This window comes from Dermacentor silvarum, chromosome 3 (genome assembly GCF_013339745.2).
Source record: "Dermacentor silvarum isolate Dsil-2018 chromosome 3, BIME_Dsil_1.4, whole genome shotgun sequence".
Classification (NCBI taxonomy): Eukaryota; Metazoa; Arthropoda; class Arachnida; order Ixodida; family Ixodidae; genus Dermacentor; species Dermacentor silvarum.
Window position 1 is genome coordinate 185,621,329 of NC_051156.1, and position 23,853 is coordinate 185,645,181.

Consider the following 23,853-nt stretch of genomic DNA (forward strand, 5'->3'; position numbering starts at 1 on the left):
TGGCACTACTCTCTTTTAAACCAATCGTGCTCACCCCCATAATTCTCGTGCATCACTCCCTGTTTCTCGTCGAACGGGTCACATGCCCTAATACAAGACGTCATCCCTTCCATCTGTCCGACTGCCTCCTCCATGCTCTTTCTTTTCAAAAGCATCGTTTCCATTTTTTACCACATGATGCGTTTGAAAGCTTCTCTACTGTATATGCTTTCCGCGCACCATTGTCGCAACATCCTGGTGTATAAAGATGAAATCACAGCTGTACGATCGTGTACGTGGACGCACTAGGCACTTCTAGGAAATTAACTTTAGGCAGGGAACTGGTGCGGCGACAGCGGGGGTTATTTTATTCTTGCAGGGGATTATTTGCCATATAAAGCCATATGCCTCAATAACGAACGCATCTACAACAAAATTATCTGTACAACGAAGCAATAATTATGTCCCGGTTCTATTGTGAGCTGTGCGGGGCGCGACCTTTACAACGAAGTGACATGTATAACGAACGATTTCGGAGTCCCCAAGCACTTCATTATAAAGGCGTTTGACTGCACGTTGCAGACGGTGAAAGCTGATCAGCGTTCCTTTTCTCTAACTTCATAGTTATATAACGCTTACTCTTTCTCCCAGGCAATCCGCTCTTGGAGGTAGCTGCTGTCCACGAAGGTGCTCGTTGTGAGTCGTCGTTCTGGGAGCATAGCGGGAATAGAATGAAATACCATACAATGTTTACGGGAGAAAAACGTGGCACTAATCTATGACGCGCCCTCTGCAAGCTGTGTCTCGAAACGTCGGACAGCATGACAGAATATAAGCAGATGCACGTTTGTGGTCCGCACTGCGAATTGAACAGGCGCTGTCAGAAAAAGAACAAAAAACGCAACCTGAATGAATGCACAATCAATAGGTATTTATTTACTGTCTAATCATGACGACTCACTGGAAAATGAACGAAGCAGCATCCTGCTATCTTGTCTTTATACCATAATTCGCTGCCGAAGAAAATAAACACCGATGCTCTTTAATAATAATAATAATAATAATAATAATAATAATAATAATAATAATAATAATAATAATAATAATAATAATAATAATAATAATAATAATAATAATAATAATAATAATAATTGTAATGAAGAAGAGTGACCTGTGCCTCAGCAGCATCGCCACCGGCATGAGCTCGTGGTTGCTGTCCTTGGCCGAACGCTTGTGACTGCTACCCGTTCGCCTGCATTCGTTGCTATTAAACCTCTTAGCAAGTGGTGGAGGTGCGGGGTATCACAAGAAGCCACTTGCGTCCGTCAGAAAGGTAATTACGACGATAAAGAAGGCCATCGCGAATGCAGAAGTGGGTAGCCTGGCGGCGAAGAGCGCGAGATGGTGAAGAGGTGGATGGATCAGAAAGGATGGTGATGAGAGCACTGATCCAGGGATCCTTGCGCTGCTCCGACGGCATGTTGTGCAGTGCATGTGATGCAAATGCGGGCTCAAGGGCGGATAGGCAAGCGTTGTCAGCTGCGACCGGTGAGCGAGAAAGGGCGTCAGCGTCCGTGTGTTTGCGGCCAGAACGGTAAAGAACGCGGATGTCGTACTCCTGTAGCTTAAGGGCCCAGCGAGCAAGTCGGCCAGAGGGGTCCTTGAGGGTGGACAGCCAACAAAGGGCATGGTGGTCAGTGATGACGTCGAAAGTGTGACCATACAAATAAGGGCGGAATTTCCCAAGGGCCCAAATAATGGCTAAACACTCTTTCTCAGTAACCGAGTAATTAGCCTCGGCTTTTGTCAGAGTTCGGCTCGCGTAGGCGACGACATATTCATCGAACCCCGCCTTCCGTTGCGCGAGTACGGCACCGAGTCCTACGCCGCTGGCATCAGTGTGGACCTCCGTGGGGGCGGCAGGGTCGAAGTGGCGGAGGATAGGTGGCGAGGTTAGCAGGCGGCGTAATTTCGTGAAGGCGTCATCGCAGGCGGGCGACCAAGCTGAAAGTTCGTTGTTGCCGCTTAGAAGGTCTGTCAGGGGCGCAATTATGGATGCGAAATTTCGAATGAAACGTCGGAAATACGAGCATAAACCAACGAAACTTCGAAGCTCCTTTAACTTCTTCGGTTTTGGAAAGTCAGCGACGGCGCGGAGCTTGGCTGGGTCCGGAAGAATGCCGTCTCGCGAGACAACATGGCCAAGAATGGTGAGCTTTCGGGCACCAAAACGACATTTTTTTAAGTTGAGTTGAAGTCCCGCGTCAGTGAGACATTTCAGAACGAGCTCGAGACGGCTGAGATGTGCATGGAAATCAGCGGAAAAGACAACGACGTCGTCCAGGTAGCAGAGACATGTGTTCCATTTGAGGCCGCGCAAAATATTGTCCATCATCCTCTCAAAAGTGGCTGGAGCGTTACACAGGCCGAAAGGCATCACGGTAAATTCATATAATCCGTCAGGCGTCACAAATGCTGTTTTATGCTGATCAGATGGTGCCATAGGAACTTGCCAGTATCCGGAACGTAAATCCAGCGAAGAAAAGAACTCCGCTCCCTGCAAACAGTCGAGGGCGTCGTCGATGCGCGGTAACGGGTAAACGTCCTTGCGCGTTATCTTGTTCAGGCGTCGGTAGTCGACGCAGAACCGAATAGAGCCATCCTTTTTCTTAACAAGAACGACCGGTGACGCCCAGGGACTGTTCGAAGGCTGTACAACCCCGCGCTTGAGCATGTCATCAACCTGGTCATCAATTACACGGCGCTCCGAGGCGGATACCCGATAAGGGCGTTGCCGTAGAGGTGCATGACTGCCGGTATCTATCTGGTGAAAGACGGTTGATGTGCGACCCAAACCGGAAGCAGGGCTGTCAAAAGAGGCGCGGAACTTCTGAAGCAGAGCGAGCAGCTGGCTTCTTTGTGAAGATGACGTTTCATCGTCGATGGAGCGGTTGAAAGCGTCGCGCAGGGACTGATCAACCGCAGGGTCACAAGAAAGTGCGCTAAGGTCTGTCGGAGTAGAAGCCGCAGGAGCGTCAAAGATGCAAAAGGTGTCGACCGGCTGAACAAGGCCTAGGCATTCGCCATGAAATAAAGGTAAAGGGCACGCCGTGGGATTGTCGACGAGCATCTTCGTGGCGCCACTGCGAAGAGTAAGGAGAGCAAAGGGCAGCGGAGAGCATTTGCGGCGAAGGAACACTTTAGAGGGCGTAAAGAGAACAGTGCCCTCAGAAATAGCGGCGCACGACACAGGGACAAGCAGGGAAGAGCACGGAGGAACGGCATTGTCTTCGGACACAAAAAGTTTATCACTAGAAGAGTGGTCGTCGATTGTCTCAAAATCGTGAAGCGCAGAAAGTTCAAGTTCGGCGTGGCAACAGTCAATAACGGCGTTATTATTTGCAAGGAAGTCCCAGCCTAATATAATGTCATGGGAACACGAGGGCAGGACGACGAATTCGACGGTATACAGAACTCCTTGAATGAAGACTCGAGCAGTACATGCAGCGAGAGGCGTAATGTTTTCAGCGGTTGCGGTTCGAAGGGAGAGGTCGGATAAAGGCGTCAGAACTTTTTTTAGTATGCGACAGAGTTTGGCGGAAATTACAGATACTGCGGCTCCTGTATCGACAAGTGCCAGGACGGCGACTCCTTCGACATACACTTCAATTACGTTGGCTGGAGAGGGACGAGGACTTGAGCATTTCGACGTAGACGCAGTTCGTGCCTCGGGAACTGCGGCCTTCAGTTTTCCTGCTCGGTGGGTCCGGCACGGCGACGCATCGGAGAAAGCGAGCGACGACGTGGAGATGGTGAGCGGCGGGTAGGCGTGGGTGAGCGATCAGGACAAAATGAAGAGGTAGGAAGGCTGGAAGGCGACGATGAAAATTGAGCGGGGAACGGTGGCGCTCGCCAGATGTTCGGGAAAGGAAGCATGCGACGACGGCAATGGCGCGCCACATGACCAGCACCACCACAAGCAAAACATATTGGACGGTCATCGAAGGTGCGCCATTGTTGGGGGTAAGCTCCGACTCGTGGCTGAGAAGTCGGAAAATGCGGTCGATCTGGTAACGGCATAGGATGCGGCGAAAAGGTCGGTGGTCGATGCATAGCGGGCGGCGAGAGCGTTTGTGGGCGAGGTCGGGCAACTGCTTCTGCGTACGTGAGAGGTGCATTGACTGGCGTCGGATCACGTGCTGGAGGAATGGCTTGCGAAACTTGCTCCTGGATGAAGTCGCGGATCGTAGGTGCCAAAGCGGGTGGTGGTTCCGGGACGCAAGACATCAAAGATAGCTGGCGAGCCACCTCTGCGCGAACGAATTCCTGAATCTTCAGAAACAGGGCAGCATGGTCGTCGCTGACACCAAGGCTGGACACAGAGTCGGCGGGCGCAGGGGGACGTCTGGTGTGAAGCCGTTGCCTGCGCAACTCGTCGTAACTCTGACACAATTCGATCACTTCAACGACAGTGCGAGGACTCTTCGATAATAACATTTGGAATGCGTCGTCCTCAATACCCTTCATTATATGTTTGATCTTCTCCTCCTCCGACATCGACGCGTTCACCCGTTTGCAAAGGTCAAGAATGTCCTCAATGTAGCTCGTGAAATTCTCTCCGCTCTCTTGGGATCGTGTGCGCAAACGGTGTTCTGCACGGAGCTTTCGTACTGCTGGCCGACCGAAAACTTGGGTAAACATGGTCTTGAAGACCAACCACGTAGTGAGGTCGCCTTCATGGTTGAGAAACCATAGTTTCGCAACGTCCGAGAGATAGAATGCTACGGTTCTCAACTTGGTAGCATCGTCCCAATGGTTATTGGCACTCACTCGCTCGTATGAGGAGATCCAATCTTCAACGTCTTTTCATCAGTGCCGGAGAAGATAGGGGGATCTCGCAGATGCAAGGCGCCGGCACAAACCAGGGTGGGCGGCGCCGGTGGAGGGGTTGGAGGAGTGCCGCTTGCGTCCTCGGGCATGATGGGGGGTAGAGTGCGACTCCGCAGTTCCAGGGTGGTCGAAACCCAGCAGACTCCACCACTTGCTAAGAGGTTTAATAGCAACGAATGCAGGCGAACGGGTAGCAGTCACAAGCGTTCGGCCAAGGACAGCAACCACGAGCTCATGCCGGTGGCGATGCTGCTGAGGCACAGGTCACTCTTCTTCATTACATAATAATAATAATAATAATAATAATAATAATAATAATAATAATAATAATAATAATAATAATAATAATAATAATAATAATAATAATAATAATAATATAATAATAATAATAATAATAACAATAATAATAATAATAATAAAATTCACCGACGATTACGATACTCCCTAATGCGAAAGTTAAGCGCAGCGCTATGCGTGTTTTCATTTCGCGATAGATTCGCTGGCGCGTACAATCGGTCTCGAGCGGAACGTTGCAAACGGAGCCAATTGTGGGCGCGACTGCCTCGCTATTCGGGAGTTCGCGAGAGCCAGCGCGTGGGGCCAGCGCGTGGGTGACGTGTACGCGCGATTCACAGAAGCCGCCGCCGACAGACCTCCCAGACGACGCGCTCTACTCTGGCGCCATCGTCGCCGCACTACGCTTTTCTTCTCACGCTTTCTCCATACCCTCCTCCTCCGCTTTCCGCCTAATGGTTCCGTTGCACCCTCCTCTCCACTTTCCTCCTCGCTCGGTGACGCCGGGAACGCCGACACTCGCCGCAGGAACGGACAGCTAGGAGTAGCGCTCTAATAATAGTGAAAGCTGGTTTCACTGCACACAGACCCTTGTTGTGGGGAAGTCAGCTCGGAGAAACGGGCTCGGTTACGCATCTCCAGGCAGATAATTATGCAGCGATGAGATTGGCAGGTTTTGCAGGTGACGTGTGTTCTGTTAATTGTTTCGTCGAAAATCGAGGGCGATGAGGCGGTTGTACAGCGACCAAAGACTGCTGATAATTTGGCATCAAGTAACTGATGGGGCAGAAGCGAAGTTGAACCCCAAAATGGCTGGTTTAGGAAATGGAGAAAAGGCGGCTCCCCGTGTGCTTTCTTCTTTCTTTCGCGGCATTTGATGCCGGAGTTTTAACCATATCCTTTATTAGATGGCCAACTTCGGCATGGGCCGCAAGTTCACAGACGCTGTGGATTCGTGCGCAATTCATTACCAGAGCTAATTAAACCCCATGGGCAACGTCATACGCCGTGTTTGTGTAGTACTAATTAGAATTAATACTGGAGAAGGTAAACATGAAGTAAGGCAATGTGTAATGGCATAATGAACAATACACAGTATATCACTCATGAGTGTATGTCAAATATTACCCCGGTGAAAAAGAGTAGAATTGAAGGATGACAAGCGATTAGGAGGCCGGCATGGTTCTTGTACAACGTTTCTCTGGCAGTGCTGCTTACCTATCGTCCACTGTTCTGAGCCTTAGCTCACTGGTAGAATGTTTCAGCCACGTACCAACTGCTCTCGCACTCGTTTTCTAATTGAATGCGCTACCGAGGATGAATCGCCGGTGCTCAATCACTGAAGAAAACAGTATACTTTAGTTGCATAGTCCAGAAAATATATCTACGTAGCATTGAGATCCGCGATACCCCAACCTCCCTAACCACCTAACCTAACTTAACCTAACCTGACCTAAGCATGCAGTCTCCTTATTTCCCGGGTTTTAACTGAGAGAGAATGCAAATTATACTTCGTGCTTGCATTAGTTGGTGAAGCTTACAGACTTCACTAATTGGTTAGGTTAGAGTAGGTAAGGTTATAACCTAACCTAACCTTATTTTCTAAGTTTTAATTGAGAGAGCATGCAAGTTATACTTCCGTGTTCGCGTCAGTTGGTGAAGCCTACAGACTTCACAAATTGGTTCGGTTAAGTTAGGTTAGGTTATAACCTAACCTAACCATGCATCCTCGTTATTTTCCGGGTTTTAATCGAGACAGCAAGTCATATTGCGTCAGTTCGTGAAGCCTAACCTAACCTGACCTAACCTATCCAGTCTCCGTTATACCCGGGCATTAACTTTGACAACAACAATTTACGCTTGGCGCTTGCGCCGCTTCCCGAAGCCTCCCGTGTGCTGGCGGGCCCTTACTGATGAACTCCCGGATGCCGCCAAACATGGAGCTCTTCTTCCGAGACTGCCTCTTCGGCTCGATCGCGCTGGCGGCCACGCTGACGTCATCCTCGCCCGGCCGCAGCGTCTTGCCGCGCTCGTAGATGGAGATCTTGCGGTCGCGCATGGCGGCCTTGCGGAGGTCCGCGTCTGGCGACGCGCCGTCGGACCCGATTCGCGACATCGGCTGGAGCGCTGCCCTGTTCCCCGCCTGCTGAAGCACGGGGACGCTGTCCCGGTTCAGGTTCACGTGGACCGTTCCCCGTCGCTTGGATTTCTCGACGCTGGAGCCGGCCGGAGCCTTGCTGGTCGACGTCTGCGGTTGCGGTAGCTCTTGGTCCGTCGAGGGGGCAGAACGCACTGCGGCGCTATCTGAGCTGATTTCCGAGGGCATTCTCACGCTGGAGGGCGCGCTGGCGACCAAGGAAGCGCGCTCCGACGACGGTTGCGGCGTGCTCGAACCCGCGCTCGAGGTGCTGGCTTTTGTTGTCGCCTTAGAAGGACTACGTCGCCCTGCACCGTTTCAACGGCATCGGAACGATGACTGGAAAAACCAGCGCCTCAGTGTTTCCTACGAAAGATCGCTGCCATAGTTCGGCTATAAGGTCCCTAGAGAAAAAAAAAACTTGTTTCATCTAGGGACCTTAATTTAAGCCTGCCATGGGAATCATGAATTTGTCATAGATATTTCTAGTCTTCGCGCTTGTGGCTTCAGGCGTTCTTGTGGCGTTATTTATTGAGCTTTACCTTTTGCAAATTTCCAAGGAATCATTTTTTCTCCTGCACGAAGGCAACGAGAGTCTGGGCACATGCGTAATCGCTGCGAAGTTTTGGTTGCATTCTTAACGCAATATTTTGTTGAAAATGATCAGTTTAATAATTTCTGGGGTGTAATTGCGTGCCAAAACCCCGATGCGATTATGAGGCACGCCATAGTGTGGGATTCCCGGTTAATTGTGACCACCTGGGATTCTTTAAAATGCACCCAATGCACAGTGCATCGGCATATAGTGTTTCTCGCTAAACCCCCCTCCTGGAATTGCCGCCACAGCGATGATCAGTTTTCAAAGTCACAAGCCCCTTGAAACCAGAAGGGCGAAGTTTGGGCAAGTCGATGTATTATACTCGCCATTTTCATGCTTACATCATTTCATTACATTTCATGCTTACCATCTTACAGCTCCCATAGGCACTAGCGCCAACCCGCCGTGGTTGCTCAGTGGTTATGGTGTTAGGCTGCTGAGCACGAGGTTGAGGGATTGAATCCCAGCCATGCACGGCTGGTATTCGATGGAGGCGAAATGGAGAAAACACCCGTGTACTTAGATTTAGGTGCACGTTAAAGAACCCCAGGTAGTCCAATTAATCCGGAGTCCCCCACTACGGCGTGCTTCATAATCAGATGGTGGTTTTGACAAGTAAAACCCCGTAACTATTAGGCACTAGTACCAGATTTACCTCTAGTAGTTTTTGTAGGAAACACAACCGCCAAAGCGTGGCTTCCGAAATCCCACACCGGCGTACCTTCGTCAAAAGTGCGCCGTTGCGATCTCGGAGGCCACTGACAACTCTAGCTCAAACGCATGGCACCATGCATCAGATAAACGTTTAAACGGAGCATTCACTGATGTTCTCACGACGTTATCATGACAGCGAAACATAGATATTCACAGTTGCTTTTAGAGTCAATTATGAATATATAATCGACAACATACGCAGTAAAACCCGACGCCGGCGTAATCTTCTCGAGATATCGTGGAACTTAAGCCTGGACGCGATAACGAAGGATGGCCGGTAGCTACCAGTGCGGACTCGCTGTTTTTTTTTTTTTCTCACTTGGTAAAGTTTCGTGGTCCATGTTTTCAGAAAAGATCGGAAGCTTGTTCATCAGGCGTCCGATCTTCTCTGGAGAAATTAACCGTGATACTCGCTGTCGGCTGGCGTGCAAACGCCTGCACGTCACTGTGGTATACAGTCGGTGCAGTACAGGGGCTGGTTTTGCCCTTGCGAGAAACTTGCGAGATGGCGGTGCTCCGTCAATTAATGGCTCCATTTCTTTCCGCGCAGACAGCGCCACTTTTCTATAAAACTATTTGCAGATTACAAGTGCGCAGATAAAGAGAGATAATTTGCAATAATAAGAAACAAACATTTTTGGTGGTTTTAGAGATATGGTATTTGAAACTGACTGAGGCCTGTACATTTATTTGTTAATTTTATTTATTTATTGATACTGTTAGCCCAAAGGCCGATACAGGGTGGAGAAATCATAAAATAAGCTTCAAAGATCGCTACAAACACGAGCGCTACACAAATCAAACCATTTATTTAGAAATGGACATGGCTTTGAAGGCCTGATGACACGTTTCGCTGTGGAAATGTGACCCCCTCCCCGTCATTTTTGCGTGAGTTATCTTTGCGGATTGCAAACTACAATTCCTCATTTAAAGGATAATAGTACGCTTGTTCCTTTCATTGTGAGGCATTATCTTTCTATCGGCACTATAATCTCAAGACACATTCCAGACGGTTGTCGGTCCCCTTAAAAGATACCAAAGGAGCAACATGTGTTATCAAGATACCATTCTTGTGGGGTCAAGGGGAAGACATGATGTTAATGATGTTAAAGTAATGCGTACAACGTATCCGGTTTTCCTTATTACTAATGTAAGATTTCCTCTACTCGGCAACTACATCACATCTGCCAGATTTACATTCGCTAGACACTATCATGCGTTAAATATATATCTCCTTTTCATCCACGCACTGAGTTTTTGAAATGCAGTTCTTTTTGCCCGTACTGCACAACACTGAAACGCTTTACCGGCTAATGCCCGATCTTCATCGCCTTTTACACTCCTGTTATACATCATGAACCATTGAGTTTGCATTGTATCTTGTACTCCCCACTCCTGCGATAGCTCTTCGCGACTTCTGTATGTTGAAATAAATAAAATTTTGAAAATCGAACGGAATGCTGAAATTTGGAAATTCGCCGGTGTAGGAGGTGGTAGGTCGCCGCAGGATACCAATTAGAAATCTGTGGCGGTGTCGTTTCTACGGAATTTGGCATAAGAAATAATTAAGAAGGTACGCGACCACAAACGCAGCAATGTTTCGACCGCGAAATGGCTCAGATGTCCGTACAGACTTGTATTTTAATTTCGCAGCCGCGGTTAGATCGATCTTACTTAATATTGGTTCCGGACACCATCTGTCTGCGTGGCCAACGTAGGGCTGCGGGTTTCATGACATGTCAGCTGACGACAAAGCCATTTCGAGCAAACACATGCGAGAGGAACGAGCATGCGAGAGGAACAGACTGAACGCTATCTCGGCCGTTTCCTCTGCTATAGTTCCCGCGGTCCCCGACAAAATATGGCCGCCACCTACATGCACTGCAAATTGTGGTCTACAGACTATATGCGATGCGAAGGCGTACCTCCTTTTTTCTTCTTGACCTCCGGTGGGTTGTCGATCGTCACGGCGAAGACACGTGGCTCGGACATGGGCCCGGCCGCCATGAAGCTGTAGCCGTCTTCATCGCCGGACGACAGTTGAGCAGCTGTCCGTCGCAGCGGAAGAAAACAAAAATAGACAAATAGTGGCAGAATCCATCTCACGACGACTGTTGACGGTAATGCGTTAAGCATGGAATCAATATAGAGACGCAATGCATTGCCACCGCAGAAACGAGTTATGTGTGAGGCATGCTCTTTGGTGCTTCCCTATAAGGACACTCGGCGCCATCTAGCGCTGCTGCCTCAAAGCGTGCGCGTGGCCTCCGAAATGCACGGCGCGCAGGTGCGTGCGGACGTTGAGAAACGCGTCATACGTCAGATAGATGCATAGACCCCGGAAAGTGCATGGAATATACCCTAAGAATGCTAACCCATTAAAACACATCAAAGGAGCAGGCAGTTTGATATTGTCGCGCGAGTGTTATTGCCTTTTTCCACGCAGGCTTTAGCATCACGTTCAGATGTCGCGAAGGAACGCGCTCGCGATATCAGATGACACATGATGCTTGAACGTAGTTGAATAGCTTCCTGAAAAAAAAAAAAAAGAGCCTGTAGCGCATCAGATGCAGGTGCGCTAATAAATGATTGTGGCATGTTCTAGAATTTACTTAATCGCCGTGAGCGCATATGTTAAATTCGATGACGCACATGTAAGAGCATCCAGACGCACGCGACCATCTTTCGATAGGGCCTACCGCACTTATTCCTATCACCGCGGCCATGCTGCATGTTATAGTTTATAGAGGGCACAGGTTCTTCCAGTAAACTGTGCACAGCCGCCGTCACGGATGTCTATGGCGCTGGAGCCTTGTGCCGTCAAAAAAATAAAGCGTAATCTCCCAGAAGTCTCTAGATTCAGAATACGATACTCAACCATATGGGGTTTAAGGTTCGTATAGATTACCTTGAGCTTTATAGTACTATCTCTCAAGCCCCAAATATGCCCTAGAACATATGATTATTCGTTATGCAGCGCAGCCTTCCATCGCTCTAGATAACGAACCTCGTTATAACGAAGTTGAAGGAGGAGCCAAATTTTCTTCGCTGTATTCATTATTTCGTTATATTCATTATGGCCATTTACTGCAATATATGCCCAATGGGGGGTGCACAATTGTAAACATCGAAATAAGAATACGACGTTGCGGCCCGCGGAACCTCTACACAGCTATGCATGCGATATAATTTGAATTAAACAACAGAAGAATCTTCAGCGTGTGCAACACGCGACTTCTTAGCACTGACGCGACAGCCTTTAGAGCTGCCTCCTGCTCCATTGTGATGGTCTTTAGCTTCGACTTTTCACATGTCTCGTTGCTGTCGAGCAGCACGTGGCATACTAGACAGCGCTCCGCTATGTTAGAGTGACCTAGCTGTGTGATCGAGGAAGCAAGCGAACTTGGCTGCACCGGCTTGGCTCCACCGGCTCGTGGCCTCCGAGGCTGCACCGGCAGCAATGCGACCTCAGAGGCCATGCCCAGCTGCGCTCAGTTAGGTGAATACATTAATCTGTCGCACCGCCGCGCATAGCTGGTCGCGCAGCCAGACACGCGCAATAAAGAGAAGTCAGTGGAGAAGAGCATTAGTGAGCCGCTGCTTGTGCGCAGCTGCGCGCTGCGGAGAGAAAGACCATTGTTGCTCTATTCGACGCGTGGAGGCGGGAAGTTGGAACTGCCGTGGCGAACGAGTGCCGAACACCACGGAAAGCGATGTACTCGGCGCGCAACGCTCGGGCACTTTTTTAGTTTTGGAGATGAATCTAGTTCGTTATATCCATTGGCAGGACCATTTCTATTCGTTAAAACGAGGTTTTAAATACATGGATTTCTATGGGGATTTCGGGGGGAGTTAATTTGCTTCGTTATATCCCGTATTGCGTTGGTCCAGCTTCTCTTTCCTTTCTTTTTTTTTTACTGCCCCGATCATATATTTGCGCTTCTGTCTGCGTGCTTAAGTGGGGCCGACCGACCCCCCAAGCCCCTGTGCAGAACGACTTTTTACCCACAAGTGCGCAGTTACTAAACAAAGTAATTAATAACCCCTATCACGGTATACCGTGTGATTTGAAGATCTCGTCAGATTGGCGCAGATCTTCAAATCATATCTGGCATTATGTTTTCTAAATTTCTTTTGTTCGCTGAACAGCTTGGCTAACGTTGGCTGGGACACCTTATATACCCAAATTTGGCCTACATTATCGTTTTTCCTTTTACGCTCACGCTTAGGCTGGTGCTTATTGAACTTTTGCTACTATTTGTCACACCTTTAGAAAGCGCGTACCTCTTGAACACATTCTTCACTTATTCTAGGCTAACCAGACGCTACAAGTACACGTGTTATACGAACAAAATGCCACTGCGAAACGCGATCTCGGCGGGCGCAAAATCTGTGCGCGAAGGAACCAGTGGTTCAGAAAACGCGTACTTCTTGAACTCCTCGACTGAAATCTGTCCCGATGTTCGACGGGCCTGTTCATCCGAGAGGCGGCCTGACGGTCTTCGCTCTGCGTCCTTTTGTTGTTGCTCAGGAGGCCCGCACCGCTCGAGAAACGGCGTCTGAACTTTTGCGCGTAGGCCTGCGAATGTGGGCACAAATAACGAAGCACGGAACGTATTCACAGAAACGCTCTTATATTGGCTAGAATCGCGCGTAAGAACAATATCCAGCCAATCCTGATGCTATATAGACGTATAGTCGAACCCGGATATATCGAACCCACTTATAACGAATTATTGTGTATTACCAACAGCAGTGAAATCCCCTTGAAACTTGTAGTATAACATTTTTATTTTATATATCGAATTACGTATATATCGAACGTTTTTGTGATCCCCTTCAGATTCGACATATCCGGGTTCGACTGTATTAGCAAAGGCGGACACATAATGGCTTACCAACGGAAAGCTTTGTGAATTCATTCTTTAAAACTAAGTTGTTAGTGAGAGCTTGCGGCATCCAGTCTTGTCCACGTCTTTCTTTTTTATTTGCGCTCTTTTAATTTTCTTTACATTTGTGAATTCAGTCCTCTAGGATCATTGCCACGGTGCTGTTGAAGTCGTAGGTGACCTGATGATAGGATTACTCCATGTGTAAGCTTCCACCTTTTGGCTACGTTATTGCGAAGTGAAGTACAATACGTTGCGTAAATATCAAGACAGCCAAGTATGGCGAAATGGCTTTTTTCGGGTAAGCAATCGAGCTCCCAGAGCTCACATTCCACAAAAAGGTGGCATTTCTCAACGTATCTGGTTTCATTCCTACTGTTTTAGGCATAGTACTTGCCGGTATAATCCGGAATACATGCAAATACTCGTCGTCTGGGGCTATGCGGGACCGAAAAGTGCGTAAAAAGAAATGGCGGCGGCGTCTAGCATTCCCATGGCGAAACAGGCAGTGTTTCAACAGTGACAGACAACGCCCATCGTTTCGCTGCGGAGAAAACCTACACTTTTCGTCCGGCGTCACCGGCAGAAGAAGTACACTCTTGATTTTATTCTATCCGAAACAAATGTTGACATTCTAGACGCGTTATATAAGCAAAATATACCGCGTAACGCCACCTATGGCTAAGCGCGAGGTCGCAGGATCAAATCCAGTCCACGGCGGCCGCATTTCGATGGGGGCGAAATGCGAAAACACCCGTGTACTTGGATTTAGGTGCACGTTAGAGAACTCCAAATGGTCCAAATTACTCCGGAGTCCCCCCTCTACAGCGTGCCTCATAATCAGATCGTAGTTTTGGCACGTAAAACCCCCAACATAATTTTTTTTAAACGCCACCTATGTGCGAAATCTGTGCCCGGGAACGAGCCATTGGTTTATATGAAAGAGCCAATCATACCTGGTCGCCTGACTTAGGTATGAGCTCGGTATATACGCGTATATATGATGCACCTGGCACTGTCGCGCGTTATTTATCCTCGTGGGATCTATTCCAGGCTACGTTATAATGCCCATTGTCTCCGATCTCTTACAAAACTAATTCGGAAGTGATTGCTTAGCGTAATCTATCCCATATAGAGTTCGGTGAATGCGGGACTGTATCAGGGCTGCCAACGCGGAAAGTCAGAATTTTCATACTGGACGAGTGAAATGTCCCTATTTCAGCCGAAAATTTTCTCGCTTGCCCAAATAACACGAGATATTCGTTGTTTTCTTCATCAATTCCATTTTTTTACGATGAGAAATATTACTACACTTTTCGCCTTGCGCAAATTTCGCAAAAATCAGTTCTGCGGGCTATAAAACCGTGGCCAAAGCAAATCTGGCGAGGTGAACATTTACCGTAAGATCCCAACAGACAAATGAAGCACCATCTTCGGCTTAGATGTAATGCACCTCAGCAGAACATGGTACTGCTTTAATAGCGTTATTGGCGTTTTTTTACAAGAGTCAATCCAGAACAAGAGGTCTAACATACGCGAGAGTTCTCAAACTGCGGAAAGCGACACATGGTACCATTTCGGGCACGGCACTTCACGAAATGTTATTAGTCATGGCAAGCCTATCTTCCACAAAGTTTGTCACTGGCGAAACGTGCTACAGCTGTATTCATGTGTTAAAACGCTCTACGCGGGACTTTTCTAACCAGCAGCTTGCAGCTTGCCGACCTACCAATTTGTCGTTTTATTGCGATAGCAATTATATGGACACTTCAACCGGATTTCTGCCGTCGGCGTCGCCGTCGCCGTCGCCGTCGCCGTCGCCGTGAGGTTCCGTATAGATAAAATCTTCACCGCGCGCCGTATGCCCCAGCGCAAGCGTGCTGGGACGCGCGCTATCACGGAGAGCGAACGCACTCAATCCCCCACGCGCAAGCAACGAAGCGGGAAGCCAGCGCCGGAGGGAGCGGGGGGGGGGGGGGGGCACTTCTACTGTGCCAACAACCGCGCTCGTCGCTCGACCGCACGGTCTCTTATCTCTCCCACGCGCAAGCAAGGAAGCGGGAAGCCAGCGCCGGAGGAAGCGGGGGGGGGGGGGGGGGGGCGCACTTTTCTTCTGCCAACAACCGCGCTCGTCGCTCGCCGCACCGTCTCTTATCTCCACACGGCTCTGACCTCTATGCGCCGCGTGCATTCGCGGCTCAGTTTCTGTTGAAGCGATAGACCGCACGTACCTTCGCCCGCAGCGGCGTATGCTTGCTGCCAGCGTTTTGACAGTCGTTGTCTGCAGTTATTCAGTGTGATCTCTTCATGTTTGTTTGTGCGCGCTCACACCACGCTTGTTCATTCAGTTAGTAATAGTCGGGTCACATTTTCCAACGCACGCTACACATGTAATGCTGCCCGGATCGGCAGTGCAGCGCTACAGGTGTGTCCCTTCGCACGCGCGCTGCCCACGGGAAGCGCTTCTCATCAACACCACCGTTTCACACGCGCCTTCTCGTGGTCATCGAGTCTCTCTTCATGTCGGTCTACTTACGCCGCAGCACACCTGCTTACTTAATCAGCTCATGTTTACTACAATTCATATTGCTACCAAAGCCGCTCACCTTACTTCGTATGACATTGCTGTGTTGCTATCGCATGCATTGCTTCGCCCTTAGGGCGAAACTGTGACATTTTTTTTTCATGCAACATCCCCACAATGCTCTTCGTGTTTAGACTGCTGCGTCTCTCGGCCTTTATATTGTTGATAAGAGAGAAATCCCTCTCGACTGCTGCACTCGAATAGGGAAGGCAAAGAATCTCCCGGATGAGCGCCATCAAGGTCAGAAAAATCTGCGGTTCGTCACCCTATTTTAAGTTTCCAACATAAAGTTAAACGTCACGCAGATTTGGCGCACACGCAAGGTCCGTGTTGCGACGCAGTCGCCACTCCCTGTCTAGACCATTGATCTCGGCCTCATCGACCACGCTTGGTAACTTGCAAGCGAGGGGGCCCAATGATCCGACTTGCTTGTTAATTACGCTCCTGGGTGCTATGTCGCTCAGTTGTTTGATTGTGCCACATTATTGGAAGTGGAACCTTTTGTAGACCTGGCGGACGCTCTCAATTTCAATTTCAAATTCCAGCTAAATATGGAGCCCTCAAACTACTACCATTTCCCTTATTTCCACATATACCCAAAAATTAGCTTCATCAGGGAAGTTTCCCTCAAGCTGACAGCCCCGAACTGTATGGAAATGGTTTAGGCATATTCTTGCCCGTCAGGTTTTTCGTGCAAAATGACGAAGATTTGATCTAGATCGTTGCGCCGTCGCAGACACCGAAAAGCAGCTGTGAAGTGCGTTTTGAGTATCCTGAATTAACATGAAAATTCAGATGCAGTAATACCATGCGAACCTAAATAAAAAAAAAGTTTATTCTGGGGCTGTACATGCCATAATCACAATAGAGTATGAGGCACGCTGTAGTGGGGGAAACTGCGGATTGATTTTGACCACCTGGGTTTTCCTAAAAGTCTACCTAAATTCGAGTACGCGTTTTTTTTTTATACAGCGAAGCTGTATATGGCTAGGGGAAATCTGTCGTCGGCGAAGAATCCACGAGTCCGTCGTCCGCCAACTGGCTCGTTGACGTCCCTCGGCGCAAAGACGCGAACGCGCTCGTGCCACTGCTCACGCGTTCGTCGTGTCGTCTTCTATAGTTTGCTCCATTGCCGCTCATCATTCCAGCGTAGAATTTCGCTTCTCTTCTGTCGTCGTAACGGGGAGGCCGCGTTTGCGGGGGTACGAGTCACTGCTTAAGGGGGTATGATCGAGCCATTGATTGTCTCACGTGAAGGACAGATTTAATAACAGAGGTGATACGTGAATATGTGTGCGTACCTATCGTCACGATGACCACCAATAAGGAGAATAAATATGCTCGTACCTTTGTTCAAAATTATGTGTCCCCTCTGTGTCACCTCTGTGTCGTGCGCTAAACAGCTTCGCTGGTCATCCACCTTCAGATTTGTTTCTCGCATTTTTGCCCCATCTAAATGCGGCCGTATAACACGGCCGGGAATCGAACCCGCGACTTCGAGCTGGAGCAGTACACCGCCGTAGCCACTGGGCTACCGCGGCAGGCCAAAGCGTCAACTTGCCAATCGATGTTGCGCCGTCATCTTCATGTATAAGCAAAGAAAAACAGTTTTTACGAAAAGGAGCACGAGGAGTTGGTTACTTGTTCCATGTACTTGAAGTCGCTGCTTCCACGTATACAGCCGCGTTACTTAAAAAGAGAAATGAGTTTTCAGCTTGGTAACATACGAGTCGGTAAGAAGAACCAACATTCGAAAAGCGGTTATGACCCTGGACTGTCTTCCTGACTGACTTAAGAAATACTGGTGGGCTAGTTAACTAGACTAATCATGATAAAATATGGCAGCGCACTTCGACACAAGGACGTAACACAGTGAACTCGTGTATGTTCACTCTGTTACGTCCTAGTGTTGAAGTGCGCTGCCACTTTTCTGCTGCCTGAAAGAGGAGGTTATTAAAACCCGCCGCACCTTGAACTGCTCCTCGCGGATGACGTCGTTCTGGATCTCGGCGATGGCGCACTCGACGGTGTAGACCATGAGCACGGCGGTGAGGCTGGCACCCAGCACCTGCGTCATCAGCAGCGTGCACCCGAGGAAGCCCAGCATCAGCGAGCGCACCCTGGTGCCGAACCCCTGGAGGAGTGCGAACGAGGCGCGCGTGTACAGGCTGGTGCCGTGGCGGAGGGCCAGGGCGAAGCTCAGGCCCAGGAACAGCGACAGCACCGGCTCCTGCGATGAGGGCGCGGCGGCGGTGAGGGGGTGTCACGCGAATGGCGGGTGTCACGCGCAGATTTGTCATCCCGCAAATGTCCTCACGAAAACTTTCTTTTATGCCACAGCTGTCCGTCCGTCCGTCCGTCCGTCCAAACAAACAAACAAACAAACAAACAAACAAACAAACAAACAACAAACAAACAAACAAACAAACAAACAAACAAACAAACAAACAAACAAACAAACAAACAAACAAACAAACAAACAAACAAACAAACAAACAAACAAACAAACAAACAAACAAACAAACAAACAAACAAACAAACAAACAAACAAACAACGGAAAGAGTGGCCGAAAAAGGGTCAGACCAACACAATCTCCTCAATGCCTACCTAATGCAATTGTTTATGGTCACGTGGTCAGCAGTGGTGGAACACGGGATCAAGGGATCAAGCAGTGGGGAACAAGGTACAATTAATTACCCAATTAATTATTATGACACGGGTACATTGGATTGAAGACGTCGCGGAGCCATCCGTGCGGACTGCCGCGAATCGCGCACCAGATCCTTGCAGTACGACGACACCACGCGGCGGGATTGGGGCCCAGCGCCAATTAAGGAACCATGCGAACGTCGTGCACTCACCGAAGCGTATCCGCTGGCTACGTCTCCCGGCGGCATGACGTTGAGGATGGGCAACAGCAGGAGCGGCAGCAGCGAGGTGGCCACGAAGGGCATGCTCTCGAACACCCAGTACACGGCCATCAGGCAAGCGCAGTACACATAGCGCATCGCCTCCTGCCGGAAGACGCGAGAACTTGAGTCGCATAAACTACGTGCAATGAACAACAACAACAACAACAACAACAACAACAACAACAACAACAACAACAACAACAACAACAACAACAACAACAACAACAACAACAACAACAACAACAACAACAACAACAACAACAACAACAACGACGACGACGACGACGACGACGACGACGACGACGACGACAACAACAAACAAATAAACAAGCAATCAAACAAACGAGAAAACAAACAAACGACGACGACGACTGAGGCGATAACGGCAACGGCCAAGGCGATATTTCATGTGCTCAGAGCGAACAACGTAACAAGTAACAATGACATCGTTTTACGTTGTCGCAGTCCCTAATAAGATATAGCAAGATAACGTTCCGAGGAGATACGTACGGTACCATAATGTCAGAGGAATTTCATCACACACATGCTTGCCCAGAAGAAAGGCGCTGTCACGAAGAAACGAATAGGGATAACGGAAGCAATGGAGACAAAGAACATCCTGGAGCAGAGAGGTATCTACACTATAAATTGATAGTCCAATACAATGGCGCAGGCCATGCATTCAATTTACACGATGAACGGCTAGCCAGCGAGACCAAGCTATTTTTCATGCGTGCCTTCCGAACCTAAACTTTTGCTTTCAATAGTACTTATGCTCTCAATTATAGTCTCAGTAATATAATGGTGACTTTGCGCATCTGGCCAACGAATTCTGTTTGCGAGCAATGAAATGTATATCCTAAAGCATCGATTGTGGAAGGATGACTTTCCATACATTGTTTCTAGTGGTGTCTACATTTTTCTCAAGTGGGCACTTTAAAACTTCCAGCCTTTTCCGGTGCCTTACATCTTAAATCTTTACATCTTCCCCGGGGCCTTACAGCTTTACACCGGGGCCAACTCTGATTTCCTTATTAAAGTACATGAAAAATCAAAATATGATCTGATTAGACGACCGCTGAACAGATTTGAATGAAAACAGTTGCATTTAATAGAAAAATCTGATACATTTTGCTGACTGTATATCGGACGCAAAATTTTGATTTATGGCTGCTAGCGGGAAACGCCGAAAAGTGGTAATTTGACATACAACAGCGGTATACCATACATCACTGAAAGTATGCTTCCCAACAGAAGCACTTTTTTTTTTTCCTCAAATAAAAGTTTTTTTTTCTAGAAAAAGACAAAAATATATATAAGCATTGACAGATGTGACAACGTTCAAAAGCCGTGCATGCGCAGCAGAAGTCAGCCAGGTGCAAGAAAAAACATGTTACGTATAATGGACAAGTGCGCAAAGAAGCGAAAAACCAAACCAAAACAAACACAAAACACAGCAAAACATGAAAACCAAAATATTTTGTCCGAGGGTCGAATAGAAGCGCTAGGGTTGTGAACCTTATTTCTTCTTCCTCGTCTGTGTTAGCGCTGCTGTATGTCAAATGTAAATGTCCACCAACTAGCCCAAGTTTGCCTACTAATGCAGAACATTGGTAAATTTAGGAACAATTGAAGCATAATGTTTACAAATCTGTAACCCTACATAACTGCTAGTTCTGTAGAATGCGTGTTTTAACTATAGCATTTAAAGCGGACAAATGTGATACGTAAGCTACAGCTTTGGTGTGACACTTTTTGGCCACACCTAGCCCCTGCGCCTTTAGGAATATGCATCAACACAGTTTACAGTTTACGGATGACGAGATTTGTTACAATTTCTGCAAGAATTTTGAAAAAAAGAGATTATCCTGCTCACAAATTGGTTGTACATTTCATGGTGCTTTATAATAAAATACATACATTTTGTCAGCTTTAGATCTCAAAATAGGTGCAGTTTCCAGAATTAGCTAGGATATCGCTGCAAACCTAATGCTTCATGTCTTTTTTTTATATTGCAATTCTCAAAAATGTTCGCAAAAACTTATGGTGTAAATAAAAAAAAATCTGAACAGTCGATATAGTTTAACTTTTACTTTTAAATGCAACAACCCTAATACGAAAAAAAAATCAATTTCTCCGTTGTCATGTACTTAGATTGGAGCCCCAAATGTGAAGATTCCTCTTAACGTTTCTACTAGCTTTAATTGGTACAAACTCTGTGCAAGGATTCATGGTAAGAACCTTCACAGCCCTTCCCCTGTCGAGGAAATGAGGGGTAAGCGAAGCTTGTGGCAAGACGACACTGTGGCAGGCGTTCCGCTTCGTTTGCCCTAAACTCAGGGTCGGTGGCTCTTCGCTGACTTTAGCCTCAACATCGTGCTCTCGCTACTCGGGGTCCGCGGCTCTTAGCTGACGTTTCGCCTGGGCTTCGGAAGCGCTCACGCTAGAATCAGACGACAAGTTTCGCTTACCTCCATTTTCTCGACTGAGGATGGACTGGTGATATTGTCTCTTTGGGTCCGACGTGTGACAAGGATAGTTCAAGGACGCCTTACAGGTCCCCGAGCCCACAGGGGTATGTTCCATTGAGTTTGGACCCTTTCTACACTTTCACCAGGATCGGCCCACATGACAGGGGTATGTGCCCTGACAGGGGTATGAGCCTGGACCCTTTCTGCACTATCACCAGGATCGGCCCACTTTTCAGCGTGATACCACCATCACCATCACCACCACCCACACTCGTGAGCCTACAAAGCTTCGCTTAAAAAGGTTGACGTACAAGACACGGACACAAGAAGAATGACAAAGACAACGCAAACGTAATTTTCAAGCGTGTATTAATTTTTTCGTTCCCCTTTTCTTGCCATGAATCCCTTTACTCAGCTCTCTGTCGACTAAGCTCAGTAAGGCGCCGATACGACTGCGGCGTGTAAATTCAGGTAACTCTGCATATTATGCACACAGGATACTTTCTCAGTCGCTTTTATTATGACAAAGCAAGCGCAGGTGGTAGTAGGAAGCGATGACGAGAGTGCGCTGCATACTTCACTGAACTTCGAAGTCAAGACAAATGAAGATCTAATGGGGCTCGAAACTGCCCTCGGTGGGAAACTGGCAACGCATGGAGGCCCCCGCGAGCACAATAAAGTTTATTCTTTCTTATTTGAATATGTGACCGGCTCTCCTCAAGGTGTTAATGGGCGTTGACGAGTCAAGAGGCAGGTTGGCGATTAGAAACTTGCGAGATATATCGAAGCGAAAATGCAAACATGCAACTTTCACCCGATTTTGGAAACTTCTGTAGCACACGCGATAGACGGATTGTCAGCTGGCTTTGTGTTTGAACGTTTACAAGGTTTGCGAAAGGTAGCAGTAGAATGTAGTTTCCATGTGTATAGAGAGCTTTAGCCTGCCCATGAACCCCATGAGCTGTCACCGTTTACGGAATAACGGCGACGCTGAACACTGGTGACATCATCTCTTGACATTTGAGTTGAACTAGAGCACACGAAAACTTAAAGCTGCAGCGCCCACGTTTTACTTAGCTGTTGGTGTAACTGAAAATACATTGGTTTCAAGAATTATTGACGTATATTGACTTTATTTCACCTCTTTCGACGAGGACACCCATTCAATACAAAGAGTGTTCGCAACATGTTGTGGTACAGCGAAGCGTTACGAAATGTGGCTTGACAGCCCTGCTGCAATACGTACAAGCTAGAACATTTTTGTGTCTTTTCAAGGCAATATTTGGAGATGCTGTTATGGTCAATGAAATAATTCACATTTGGACAACCCAAACATTTGATACCATTTTTACTCAAATGTAGACCAACCTTCTCTCTTTTTTTAATTAATGTACCAAACCGGAGGGTCACCTTAGATTTGGGGCACCATCGACCACAGAAAGGTCGATGCCATGACGTGCAAAAAGATGTTGCTGATTTTATCATGACACAGTGAGAAGCGGAAGTGTCCATAACGAAGGAGATCATTCAAAAGGCCTCAAAGGTTTGAGGCATCGCTTCGAATTTCAGAAGCCTATCTATACTCCGACATGCCTTTTACGTGTCTATTTAGGTAGTGAACTGGGCCGAGACGGTATGTGCTGAAATACTGACCGACCTGATAAGGCAAGTCCTCCGAAAGTGAATGAAGTAGACGATATTGCAGAATTTTTCGCTGTCGAATGACTTTTTTTGGTGTTGTTTGGCTTACATTCGAGGAAATAAGTTTTTTAAATCTTGTGACCTTCCGAGTTGCGGTTAATTGTTGGCTTAGAATCAAGGCCGGCATAGATTTGAACAAATACGACTATTAAACAAAGAGAAAAAAAAGAAAACAAAAACTGACAGGTGTTTATGTGTGTGTAACGTGAATATTTAGGCGTTAGCTGTGGTGCGGGCTATACGTTATCGCTCCCGATTTCGATCTCGCCGAATTGCTTGGGTGTCTAGAGTTCCTGCTACCTCCAAAGGTCGTTTTATAGCGTTCTGCTTTAACGTACTACGCTCCTCTTCAATGCTCGAATGCTCGCCGGCTTTGGGAGCATACACTGGCGCAAGATAAGCACGCGGAGATGTTAAGCACCACTGGTTAACGTGACACGGCGGAAAACGCCTGCATCGCCACCGACTCACGAAGGGAAAAGCTAAGCGTGACCGGGCCGTGGCCAAACTTCCACATTACTGCGGGCGCAGCCGGTGGGTTCCGCCGACCCTGATGCAGGGGCGGCAACACCATCTGGGGCCGTATTCTGAAACGTTCGCCTAGGCGAAATTTCTTTTTTCGCTTTCAGGCGTGCGCTGATTGGCTGTTTTAGCAAAATTGGATGAGCTGATTGGGTGGTTGA

The 23,853-nt window shown here is 48.0% G+C and overlaps 1 protein-coding gene across 1 annotated transcript in view; it reads right to left on the reverse strand.

The window, feature by feature from the left end:
- The window catches only part of LOC125944412 (solute carrier family 13 member 5-like), a 39,123-nt gene that overhangs the window by 14,637 nt on the left and 633 nt on the right, over positions 1–23,853 (reverse strand). The window contains exons 2-7 of the mRNA XM_049664868.1: positions 18,948–19,100; positions 18,055–18,315; positions 13,041–13,191; positions 10,538–10,660; positions 7,075–7,608; positions 619–688 (exon numbers count right to left, since the gene is read on the reverse strand). Of these exons, the coding sequence (XP_049520825.1) occupies positions 619–688; positions 7,075–7,608; positions 10,538–10,660; positions 13,041–13,191; positions 18,055–18,315; positions 18,948–19,100 (1,292 nt within the window). The remainder of the gene's footprint in view (positions 1–618; positions 689–7,074; positions 7,609–10,537; positions 10,661–13,040; positions 13,192–18,054; positions 18,316–18,947; positions 19,101–23,853) is intronic.